The sequence below is a fragment of the Sander vitreus genome, chromosome 22, assembly GCF_031162955.1.
Source record: "Sander vitreus isolate 19-12246 chromosome 22, sanVit1, whole genome shotgun sequence".
Taxonomy (NCBI): Eukaryota; Metazoa; Chordata; class Actinopteri; order Perciformes; family Percidae; genus Sander; species Sander vitreus.
This window is the reverse complement of record NC_135876.1, coordinates 6056501-6067811: the sequence shown is the minus strand read 5'-3', so window position 1 is coordinate 6067811 and position 11311 is coordinate 6056501. Positions and strand designations below refer to the sequence as shown.

Here is an 11311-nt window from a genome sequence, read left to right as displayed (position 1 = left end):
CTTTGCATTCTTAATGCATGGACAAAGAGCCCATGCAGCACTGGACTGAACATCTGCACTGGGGTTTTTCAATAAGGACCATACCAGGCGGACTCCATCAAGCTGGTCAATGATTCTGTAAGTAGAGAGAGACAGAAAGTAGTGTGAGAAGGGAGAAAAACAAGAGAAAGGAATAGACAAAGACAGAATGAGCAAGACCAAAACAAGTTTTACATTGTGATTTCATTTAGATCTTCCATTAAGCATAATTTTCTGCTTGAACGATTTAAGAGTGTAACTTGTTTGATCATGTTTGTTTCTCAGAGCTCTGGCTGTATCAGCGAGGCCAGCAGCAGGCTCAACACAACTACAGCTAAGTATGAACAAAGTGCTGATCGATTTCAGCATTGGCTTTTAATCACAACTTCTTCTTTTCAGTTCCTCTCCTGGCCTGGTCTGCTCACTCAAATCAGTCTCTGTGGAAAAGCTCAGCGTTTTCTAGGGCCAGAGGTTGGCGCACATACATCTGTGTATAGTACTTCATACATTGATTTATAAATAGAAACTGAGACAAACTTACACTTTATGTTGGTGGCTTGTTTTTCAACCAAAGCCAAAAAGAGGACCTCTTTCCAAATCAAATAAGAGCCAGAGACAGGTCGCTCTATATTTCATAGGATCTGAATGAAGTTTACTTAGGCATGAACTGTATTTCATGTCGTATACATGACTGTAGTCAAAACTGCAGTCAGGGTCTGGGAACCCAAAGAATTACGCCACAGTGCACCCGTTGTCTAGTATAAATAACATGTAACGTGTTCCCCATGTGTGCTTCCACCAACAAGGCCGACATTGAATGCTGTCATAATTACTTAAACACTCTCTAATCACAGTATCTCCGTGACTGGCAACGAGCGAACACTCATCAGGGACGTCCCCTGCGCCATCTGTCTTCCGTTTGCACATAAATCAGTCTACAGGGATCATAACATCAGATTCCAGTCTGCAGGGCCTCTTAAATCCAGACCAAAAACAAAAGTGAAGCGTCATATCATCCGCCAAAACAGCTCCGTCTTTCCATGAAACAGGTATGAAACAGATTAGCAATGAAGTTGCAGCTGACAGTGATGGATTAGAGGAGGAGACCACAAACCCTCGAGGCATTAAACAACGTGTGTTCACTCTTGTAGCTACACAGGATTCATTGGAGGAAGTGCTATGTCATTAACCACACACTGCCTACTGGTTGAGAATGAAAACAAACATATGAGTATTTCATGGAAAACTTGAAAGTGATCAGTGTTTGTTTTGGGCTTTCAGTAGTTATGGATGACCTGCATCAGAATCATGATGTGAGAATGATTGCACTGATCAACAGAAGGTGGTATTAGAGAAAACATTTCTGTTGGTAAAATGAAGTCATGTTAACTGACAAGAATGTTGTAGCTAAATGTGTGGTATCATGCATACATCATCATCATATTTGTCAGCTAGCCAAATACCATCTAATTACTGTGAATCTGAAAAACCGTGTTGGGTTGGAGCAGGAAACGTGAAATCAAATGCGAGTTATGATCATTGCTCAGCAAACTACTGTACACATACGTGTCTCAAAATAAGCCATCACCACAAAACATACACAGCATACATGCGGCCATTGAAATAAGAACTTTCTGTTTACAGCTAAGTGTGAAGGCTGAAAAATTACAAGGTCTGGCCAAAATATACATAACGTGAGAAAACATGATGAACCAAAGTAATACACTTCTCCTCTTGTGTGAAGTTTACCACAGTTAGTGGCTTTTTTTTTTACATGCTCCAGTTTTTATTGAAGCCCTTGTTTTTTTCCTCCAAACAAATGTAATAGGCTCATATGGTAGCCTTAACAGCTAACTAACAATGTAAACTCAGACACTGAGTTGTATTTATGTCCAGTGCTAATTAAGAAGGGTCTTGTAGTCCATAACAGCCTTGTAAAAGCAATGAGACACAGATGGAAGCACCACAATGTTCTGCAGTATTGAGGGTGAGGTTAAATGAACAGAGAACAAAGGCTGCTCTGGACTGTGGTTCACTGCGCTTTCCCAGCCATGTAGTCATGGACAGGGTAGGGCTTTAGGTATGTTCGCCTGACCAGTTCAAGTCCTGACAGTGACCACAAAGCTATAGTAAAGCACTGGGAATTACACCACAACCATATTTAACACAGCAGGTACAATAAACAAAGCTTTTTTAAATCTGTCATTAATCTAGGGATTAAAGAGAAAAGTACCTGCATGATTACAAATTAAAAGAAAAATGTATTTAAGCATCAGCCCATGACAGGTTAATGATACTATTTGGATACTGGAATTGGTGTCATTCCCTTGTCAAAACATATGACATAAATACACGACCAAGAATATGTTTTTGGAAGTAATTTAGTAATGATTGTGAGCAAGCCACTAATGACATTTTAAGAGACACCTCACAAGGAGCTGTTTGCCTTGTGTAAACTTTACAAAGACCATGTTAGCTGGTTGGATGCCCTGGAAGAGAGAGACTTACGCCATGTTATCCATATCTGTAGCACAGGCTCCAACTGCCTTGGTTACATTCACAAGAAGCGCCTGGTAAAATAACACAAATAAAAAGTACATGCGTGAATCAATATACTGTAGGAGCATGGTTTTAAAAAACTTGAATGCAGCAAAAGAAAAATGAACTTGCCTGGTTTGTTCCAGTGAGCAGGTTAACTAGCGACTTGATGCCTCCACACTTGCGGATGTTGGCCTTGTTAGCAGGTATCAGGGCAAATTCTCCCAGGGCTCCCACTACATTTACCAGAACTTCTTCAGGCTGATCAGACAGCAGGCGAACCAGGGTCTCCAGGGCTTTGTACTCCTGAAACCTTTCAAGGGTGGAGAAGAGGGGCAGGTATCATATTAACTAACCGTTTTACATTGTTTTGCTATATTTATAACATTAACTGATAGAGATCAATGAACAAGAAAAATGACCAAAGGGTGTATAGCCATGCTTTTAGCTCTGAGAGGCCGTGCATAGGGACAGCCATGTTTTGAGGTAATGGCTAACGTCAGCATGCTAACATGCTCACAATGACCGTGCTAACGTGCAGGTGCACCCACCTTTAAATTTCACGTAGATCAATGACATTTTGGTAGGCAGATTTATCATGTCAAGACTTTAAAAAAAGGCCTCTTGGAGCCATACCCTAAACCCAATAGGAAGTCGGCCATTTTAAATTTACTGTGACTAGCTTACACACAGACCAACAGACTGACAATACTGCCATCCCTAGAGCCACACCATTTGTGTGGCTAAAAATGCTATTTGTCTAAAGCCTCTTTCAGACATAGTTTCCGGCAAATTACTGGGATAACCTTTGAGTCACCACTAATGATTTTTACCACACATGCATTACATTCGTGAACATTTCCATCTTGTGTATTTTCACACAAGCCATGGCAATGTCGGAATAGATTGGGTAAGCCGGGACAGTCCAGCACATGGCAGTCATGCAACACTTATGGATTCCAACCGCCATAAAACTCAACAGAAGAAGAAGCTTTACGCAGTGGGAGACATCTCTTGGTATTTTCAGGAAATTGGCGGGCAAAGAGCTGTTTTTGTCAGGTGCGTATGTTCTTGTAATGTATTTATTATTCAACAAGTTTGCGAGACAAGTAATCTAAAACAAGATCGAAATATGTCATCAGCACAAACCATTCCAGAAGCACGGGCGTAACCCTTTTCGTGCTTGTTCCTGCAATGTCACTGCTTTCATTCACAACACAGTCGTACCGGCATTTTCCTTGAAATGGTCTCTTAAAGAACTTGTGACAGTATTTCTTGCGCTGTGTGTATCTGATGTAGCTCTGCCCAGCATGTCTTCCCTTGTACACCTGTTTTGTGTCTAGCCTCTTTAGCCTGCCCTTGTGTTGCCAGTCCTCGTTGTCTTGTTACCCAGTCAGTGTTTACCTCCTTATTCCACTTCCCTGCCCACTCCAGCTGGGCCTTGTCTTGTGGTCTTGTGTTTAGCTCCTTGTGTATTTAGTCTGTGTGCTCCCTTTCTCTGGTGTCAGTTCATCATAGTATTTGGTGTCAAGTAGGGTTGCACGATATTGACAAAATATGATATTGCGATATTGATTATGATTATTGCGATATTGATGTTAATTTTAATATTTTTAAACATATGTAAAATTACAAAAGTTAAGGGAAAACGCATCAAAATAGATTCATAACAAATAAAACAAGTTTTCTTACAACAAAAGGTTTATTTCAACTGACGGTCATATTGGCCTGGTAAAACTCAAATAAATAAATAAATAATGACCATGTCTACATAACAGCACGTTTTACTGGTTGTACAGTATAAAAACGATAAATAAAGAGCATGTCTACAGAACAGGACATATTAGAAACAATAAAAATAAATATAAAAAAATATTGCATACTTATCGCAACATTTTCGATATAATATTGCGCAACGTGATATCGCGATAACGATATTGAGTCGATATATCATGCACCCCTAGTGTCACGAAGTTCTGCCTGTTTTCTAGTGCGGTTTCCTAGTGTTCCTGGGTTTTTTTTCCCTGTTTTTTATTTTTATTTATTGCCTTCTTACTTGGACTATAAGTTTATTTTAGTCATTAAATCATTGGAACTCGTCCTGCTACCTCCTTGTCTCCTCTTGTGCATTTGGGTCCAAACCTGCAACTTCCTGAAAAACGTGACAAGGTCTTGAGATGGTAAATTGCTGCTGCCCTGCCTTCATTCTCACCTGCACCCATGCAGGAAATGTCCCTGAACATTTCAGGGATATATGGCATGTGTGAAAGGGCCTTGAGTGACAACTAGCAGTTACAGTGCCCTCAGCCACATAGGCACAGATCTCTTACTGTAACCCAGCAGTACAGGCAGTTTTCCCACGGCTGCTCACAGTTGTCCCTTGTACGTATTTTGCATAACTAAAGCTTTGCTGTGGCTTGGAAACTCTCACCCCCTCTTTTCCTGTGATTTTGCCTTGTTTGCCAATGCTATAGAGTGGTAAACTACAGTAAACGTTTAAAAGGGATATAATGTGGTTGCTAAAAACCTCAACAAACCTCTGATGTACAGTTAAGTTCTACGAAGTTTTTATTCACAGTTACGGTTACTGGCATCATGGTCCGTAAGCTATTGTAGATGGCCAAGGTCATTTGGTTTTGGTCAGGGTCCACCGACACACAGCCTATTCTTGCAAGTGAAAACACTGCTAATGAACAGAGGAGCTGCCAAAGTTAACTTCAGTAAAATTCACCATCAAGAAAAACAATGGTTTTCCTATGCCATCACTGAAGTGTCATCTGTAGTTGACTACAGTAGAATTATCTTGTAATCACAGACATAACTTTTGATAAATGAACAGTAAGTCATGCCTATTTTTGTGAAACCAATCCCAGCCAAAGTAATTACGTGATGGCAAGAGTAGCATTACACATGGCTGCCTGAAGCGGCTTCTACTGCAAACACTGGGCTCCACACAAGAGGAAGCTTATTAGAGCCTGTCAGAAGACACAGGAACCACAGTGGGGCTTCTGTGCAGCAGATTTTTATGATTGATTCTGTGCCATTTCATTTTCTCATTGTTCTACACTAGTCAAGCTTAAATGCTGCCTTTTACTAGTGTTTTAAGGAAGACGCAAGTGCAAGTAAGACATTGTAGGGACCGGGAGATGCTTAGCAATGACCACGAAAAGAGAGAGAGATAGTTGCTTGTTCAACCTAAAATTGAACAGAAGGTCTATTTCATTTGAAAGAAACAACAGAGCAGTGACTAACTTTGGTGAGTACAGAACCTTTGTGAGGGAAGGAGAAGTATCATTTGGAGGGGCAATTATGGTGTGCTCATCATAGGGCTGGAACAGAGGTAAGATGGTGGGGTAGTCAGTAATTGGAAGCGAACCACACAATCTTGACCCCAAACATTACTGCGCTGGCAAATATAGTCTGAGACTTGGCAGTTGTGACTTTCCATTGCAAAGTTATTCCCTCACTCTTTTGTTAAGGCTTTTTACAGCAGTGTTGTGTGTCCATAACACCTCAGTATACAGGCTCAAGGGACCACATATCGATTTGTCCATAAATCTGCACAAAATAATGTTTCAGTGTTTCCATCAGGACTTTAACAAAGGCATCATAGTACTCTTGTATTCATAGTACATATAAGCTTGGCCCAGGTATAGCCCTCTCTGTAATAGTCCTACGAAAAACATACACTTATGTGGTCTTTAAACAAACACACTTAAGTTATAAATGTAATTATATTTCGGGGCATCAATCATCTCTCATTCTGATACATCATTAATCAGGAAAATGGCTAACACATGCTACTACTTGTCTTAAGTGGTGGTCCCCCCGACCTCTATACTGTCCAGACCACACAAATCATCACTCACATAAAAGAAAAAAAAACATGTTTGCAATAGGCCACAAGGTCTGTTTCATTTGATCATTTACTTAGTGAAAGAAAAGAGAAAAACACTGCCTCTTATTATTGCTGTAGCAAAATATATTCTAAAATGATTTTCATTTCAGTACACCACTCATCTATGATTCATTCTGAAATAAGTGCATGCCCCTAAAACCCTGTTACCATTAGCAGCCTTTCCTTTTTGACAGTAATGACTTGGTCACTATATTCCAGGCTTTTGCCAGACCTAGACATTTTAAGTGATTCAAATAAGCCTGAGAGAGTGTGAATAAACAGATCCACTTACACATTGAAGTGTGCATTAAAAACAGTTGCTGTGCATCATCCTGGTTTCTTAAGGGGGTGGGCAAAGTTCAACCTTCACTCACACCCAACTGCCCACATCGTCCAAAAACAAAATAAAACAACACACACAGGCAGTGGAGCAAAAAGAAAAAAAAATAGAAAAAGAAAGAGGGAAAAGGAGATGACATGTCAAGGGATGGACATCAGTTAAATAAGTGGATGGTGAAAGGCAACAGGTAGGATTTAAAGTGTGACGTCTGTGCTTGGAGGCTTGCAAATATTAATGTTAACAGACTAGCTAGCGTTTGCTAACACTGGGAATGTAGCAGCCAAATGGGGGGTTTACCATGGAATCATGCATAGATTTGCTACCAAACTCGGAGGCTTGCAAATATTCATGTTAACAGACTGTTCTCAGACTAGCTAGTGTTTGCTAACACTAGCAGCTGAAAGTGGGGTTTACGGCTAGCTAATGCAAACCAATGTTGCTGATAGCTACATTTAGATTTTGGTTAAACCCTATGGTACCAATCCCATGCATGACATATCTCAATCTCAATTTCAGTTTGACAAGATGTCTTAGTGGAGAAGAACACAGGCAAGGAATGAATGAGACAGACATGAGGTCAGCGATGGCATCAAGTAGCGATGAGACCAGTGATGACATCAGGTAGAGATGAGACCAGTGATGACATCAGGTAGAGATGAGACCAGTGATGACATCAGGTAGGAGTTCTATTAGTTAGACCACACACAACTAAATGTCCAGTTCAAGCTCCGAGTCCTCCTCACTTTCGTTTCATTTTGCACTTTAACGTTAGTGTTGCTTACAGATGAAGTCTGGTTACTTCTAATGCCAAATCGAAATAATTTAACATGTTTTGTTATATGATATTAGGCTAATCTTGCCATTGCGAATGAAAAATGCATTTCTGTATCAAAACCCGGCGCATGTGGGACATATAACAATTAGCCTATGTCTGACAGCGGGGACGTAGTAAACAAATCAGAACGCAAATTTAAACATCTGCAACGCATATGCTCGAATGCCATCAATGATGATTTATTTATTGTAATGAAAATAAAGTACATTTATATATACCATATCATTATTTATAATTATGGTAGGCCTACAGTGGCTAATATACTTTAAAATAAACCTTTATTATTTAAACCCCATACATGATGATGTCCGGCACACTAATTTATTTATATGTTGTGGGGGGGCGGCGCCAAAATTGTTGCTGCAAACCCCTCTGACACTGGGTAGTTGCGCCCCTGCACACAGGAAAGAAACCACAAAATGAGAACTCTATTCATATTATTGCGCTCTTACTAAGATACCTTTATGACGTGTTAAATTTAGAGTTAAGGAAACCAAAGTGTGTTTTTTAGTGTTTGTAAATGAAGTGTCATTAAATATGGTTTACATGTGATTGATGGCATCATTATAATTATTTCTATTATTGTTATTATCAGTAGTCATATAAGTATTTTACATAGCAACATTCATAGTGTGACAAGTCATTACATATGGCAGAGAACCTGAACTGGCGTTAAGCTGCCACATTAAGCATGGCCAGTGTAGTTAACTTATTTTAGCATTACGCCATGCTGCAGTCAATCCCAATCCGTTCCAATTTTGTCGTTTTTAAAAGAAAATGTATGTTAATATGAAAAATCTTGATTTTGTACCATGAAAACAGAACTGTCTAAAGAGTAATAGCCATGCCAGTATATTTAATCATTCAATGAGAATAATCATTTAAATAAATAATATTTCCCCAAATGATTTTCTTTCATGACGTCAGTTAAATAGACAGTGATCTGATCCATCTTGCTTTATAAGAATGTTACTGTCATGCTTCTGCTCTTGTGAAGGAATCCTCTCTTAACTCCATGCGGCAGGAGACACCGAGTTCCAGTTGAAGGACTTAACTTAGACTTTAAATGTAGGATATCATTCTGTCAGTTATGATATATGAAGTGAAGAAAGATCAGTGTGAGTGCTACTGCTCCTTTTTCTTATTTTTAGAATGTCACTGCAATTTGAACTGTACAGCATTTCTCAGACAGAAGTAAGGTATATTCACATAATCTCACCTCAGCAAAAAGCCTTGAACTTCAAAAATACTCATCATAAAAAATATTAAAAGATAATGTCTTATCAGTTTATTGGCTACACTGCAGAAAATAGGTTTTGAATTGATTAATATGTTACCATTACTGCATGTGGGTTATATATTATGTCCCCGGCCTCACACTGTATAAGAAAATAAATACATCTAAATCATTCTTTCAAGGGAGCGCTAGTGGAAATGTATGGGGCTGCCAGGGCATGGTCTCTGGGCATTATTTATTTTAGGGGGAAAATTACTAATTCATCTGACACTAAAGTATAAGTCAAAAACCATTCCAGAAATGTCACTACTGAAGGAATCAGGCTAAATGACAATTAAACAAACCACTGCCTTACATGACAAATGATTAAGGACTCTGTCAGCCTGCGTCTTTGGATATTAAAAAAATCAGCATTTCAAGGCTGATTCTTTCCGTATGCCTACGTTTGGGTCAATAACAGGCCTTGACTAACACATCACTGAAGTCTATAAAATCAGCACATTGACTTGAGCCTTTGTTAACGGTGGAAAAGACTGAATTCTAGCAGCAAACACTCACATAAAAGATCAGAGCTAATAGAATCCTTACAAAAACTTTACATTTTATACAATGAGTTACTTCAACTAGAAACAATGGTAAAGGAAAGGGAGATATGACAACGGCATATGAGTGGAAAAAGTGACAAAGCTAGTCGTGAATGAATAAGAGCCCTCCATAAAAGTAAGATAGGTGATGATGGCATGACGGCCATAATGCACGCAAGTCGGTTGAACCCCTTATTGGTGTTCTGTTTTCACATACTTCAACACTGCTGTTAACCACATTATCTTAGGAAACATCTTTTCCAAAAGTTATGGGCACATGTGGGTGAAATGCATTTTTGTTATTAACACCCTTTTACACTGATGCTTATTAGATTGTTGTTCCTATGATTTATCAAAGTCATAATAATCTGTTACTACTAATTGCAAACACATTGTCATACATCCCAAAAGATATGGCTGCAATGCGTTTCTGTATCCCTGGTATGTTAAGTGTGTGTGTTAATGAGAGGTAATAAGGGGAGACCCTGAGTCCCGGCATACTTAGCCACATTCTCCATACTGATGGAACACTTCCAGATGGCTCCGGTGGCAGCGGCCAGGAGCTGCTTGTTGTCCGACTTGCTCAACAGTAAAACCAGCGGCTGCAGACCGCCGTACTTACGCACCAGGTCACGAGTTTGTTTGTCCTCTGCACACTGCAAAGCAAAAGAGAGGGTCAAGATCTACATGAAGTCCTCTAGAGACAAGGTCTAAGAAAAAAATCTCTGTGTCCTTTTCTCCAATTCTGTGGATTTTTTCTTGTGATAAACAATTTTTTTTTTTTTAACAACATACAAAACATAACATTTGCAACATACACCCCCGTCCCCTCGTCATCACCACCCACCCAGACAAAAATCAAGAAAAGATGACACAGTAACAATATTCAATACCATTACAAAAAATAGTAAAATAAAAAATAAACCATAGACCAAATAAACACATTATATACATACACATTTATAAATAACAACACCATAAGCCCATCATACACGTCTCTCTCCCAGGCTTCCTAGGAGCCCTCCAGAAAGCTCAGGTACTTTCCCCATTTTCTAGTATACATCCCATCTGGCAAACCATTTATATGACATTTTTTCAAACGCTGCCACCCTAGCTGTCTCACAAGCCCACTCCTGTATTGATGGCACTGCGTCATTCTTCCATCCTCTTAAAATAATCTGTCTGGCTATCATTAAACTAGTCTGGACCCAGCTTCTTATGTGCTTATCCATCCCGCTTAGGACTGACCCATCTCCCAGAACAAATAATCTTGGGCTGATTGGAACCTGGATCCCTGCAATCCGATATAGGTTATCCCGGTCCAAAAAACCCTGGACCTTATCACAAGACCATAGGACATGAAGTAATTGGCTGTCCTCTATCTTACATTTCCAACAATTTGGTGTGTCTTTCAGACTAATTCTAAACAATCTGGAGGGAGTCCAATAGAAGCGATGCATAATCTTGAATTAATCTTGAACTGAATAAGGTGCACCCTCACCCTCTGGGGAACCTCCAGAGGAAGAGATTGGATAAGGTAATTCAGCTTGGGAACACAAATCATTTTTATAACATTGACCTTCCCTGCTATTGAGATATTGAGAGTTGCCCATCAAAAGAGATTTTATTAAATAATGGTTCCAAATTAACTTTAACTAGGTCTTTTATCTGGGGAGGGAATAAGATACCCAGATATATGACACCTTTCTTTGGCCACTGAAATGCACCTGATTGGAAGGCTGTTACGGGGCACTGAGCTATTAAAGGTAACGCGTCTGACTTGGACAAATTTACCCCATAACCTGAACATTTCGAGTAAGAGTCAATCATCCCGAGTAAACAGGGTATTAATCTGCTAGGT

General features: G+C 39.5%; 1 protein-coding gene across 1 annotated transcript in view; it reads right to left on the bottom strand.

Annotated features, from left to right (window-relative positions):
- The window catches only part of odad2 (outer dynein arm docking complex subunit 2), a 62768-nt gene that overhangs the window by 12088 nt on the left and 39369 nt on the right, over nucleotides 1–11311 (bottom strand). The window contains exons 15-18 of the mRNA XM_078280655.1: nucleotides 9952–10106; nucleotides 2689–2869; nucleotides 2527–2588; nucleotides 1–115 (exon numbers count right to left, since the gene is read on the bottom strand). Of these exons, the coding sequence (XP_078136781.1) occupies nucleotides 1–115; nucleotides 2527–2588; nucleotides 2689–2869; nucleotides 9952–10106 (513 nt within the window). The remainder of the gene's footprint in view (nucleotides 116–2526; nucleotides 2589–2688; nucleotides 2870–9951; nucleotides 10107–11311) is intronic.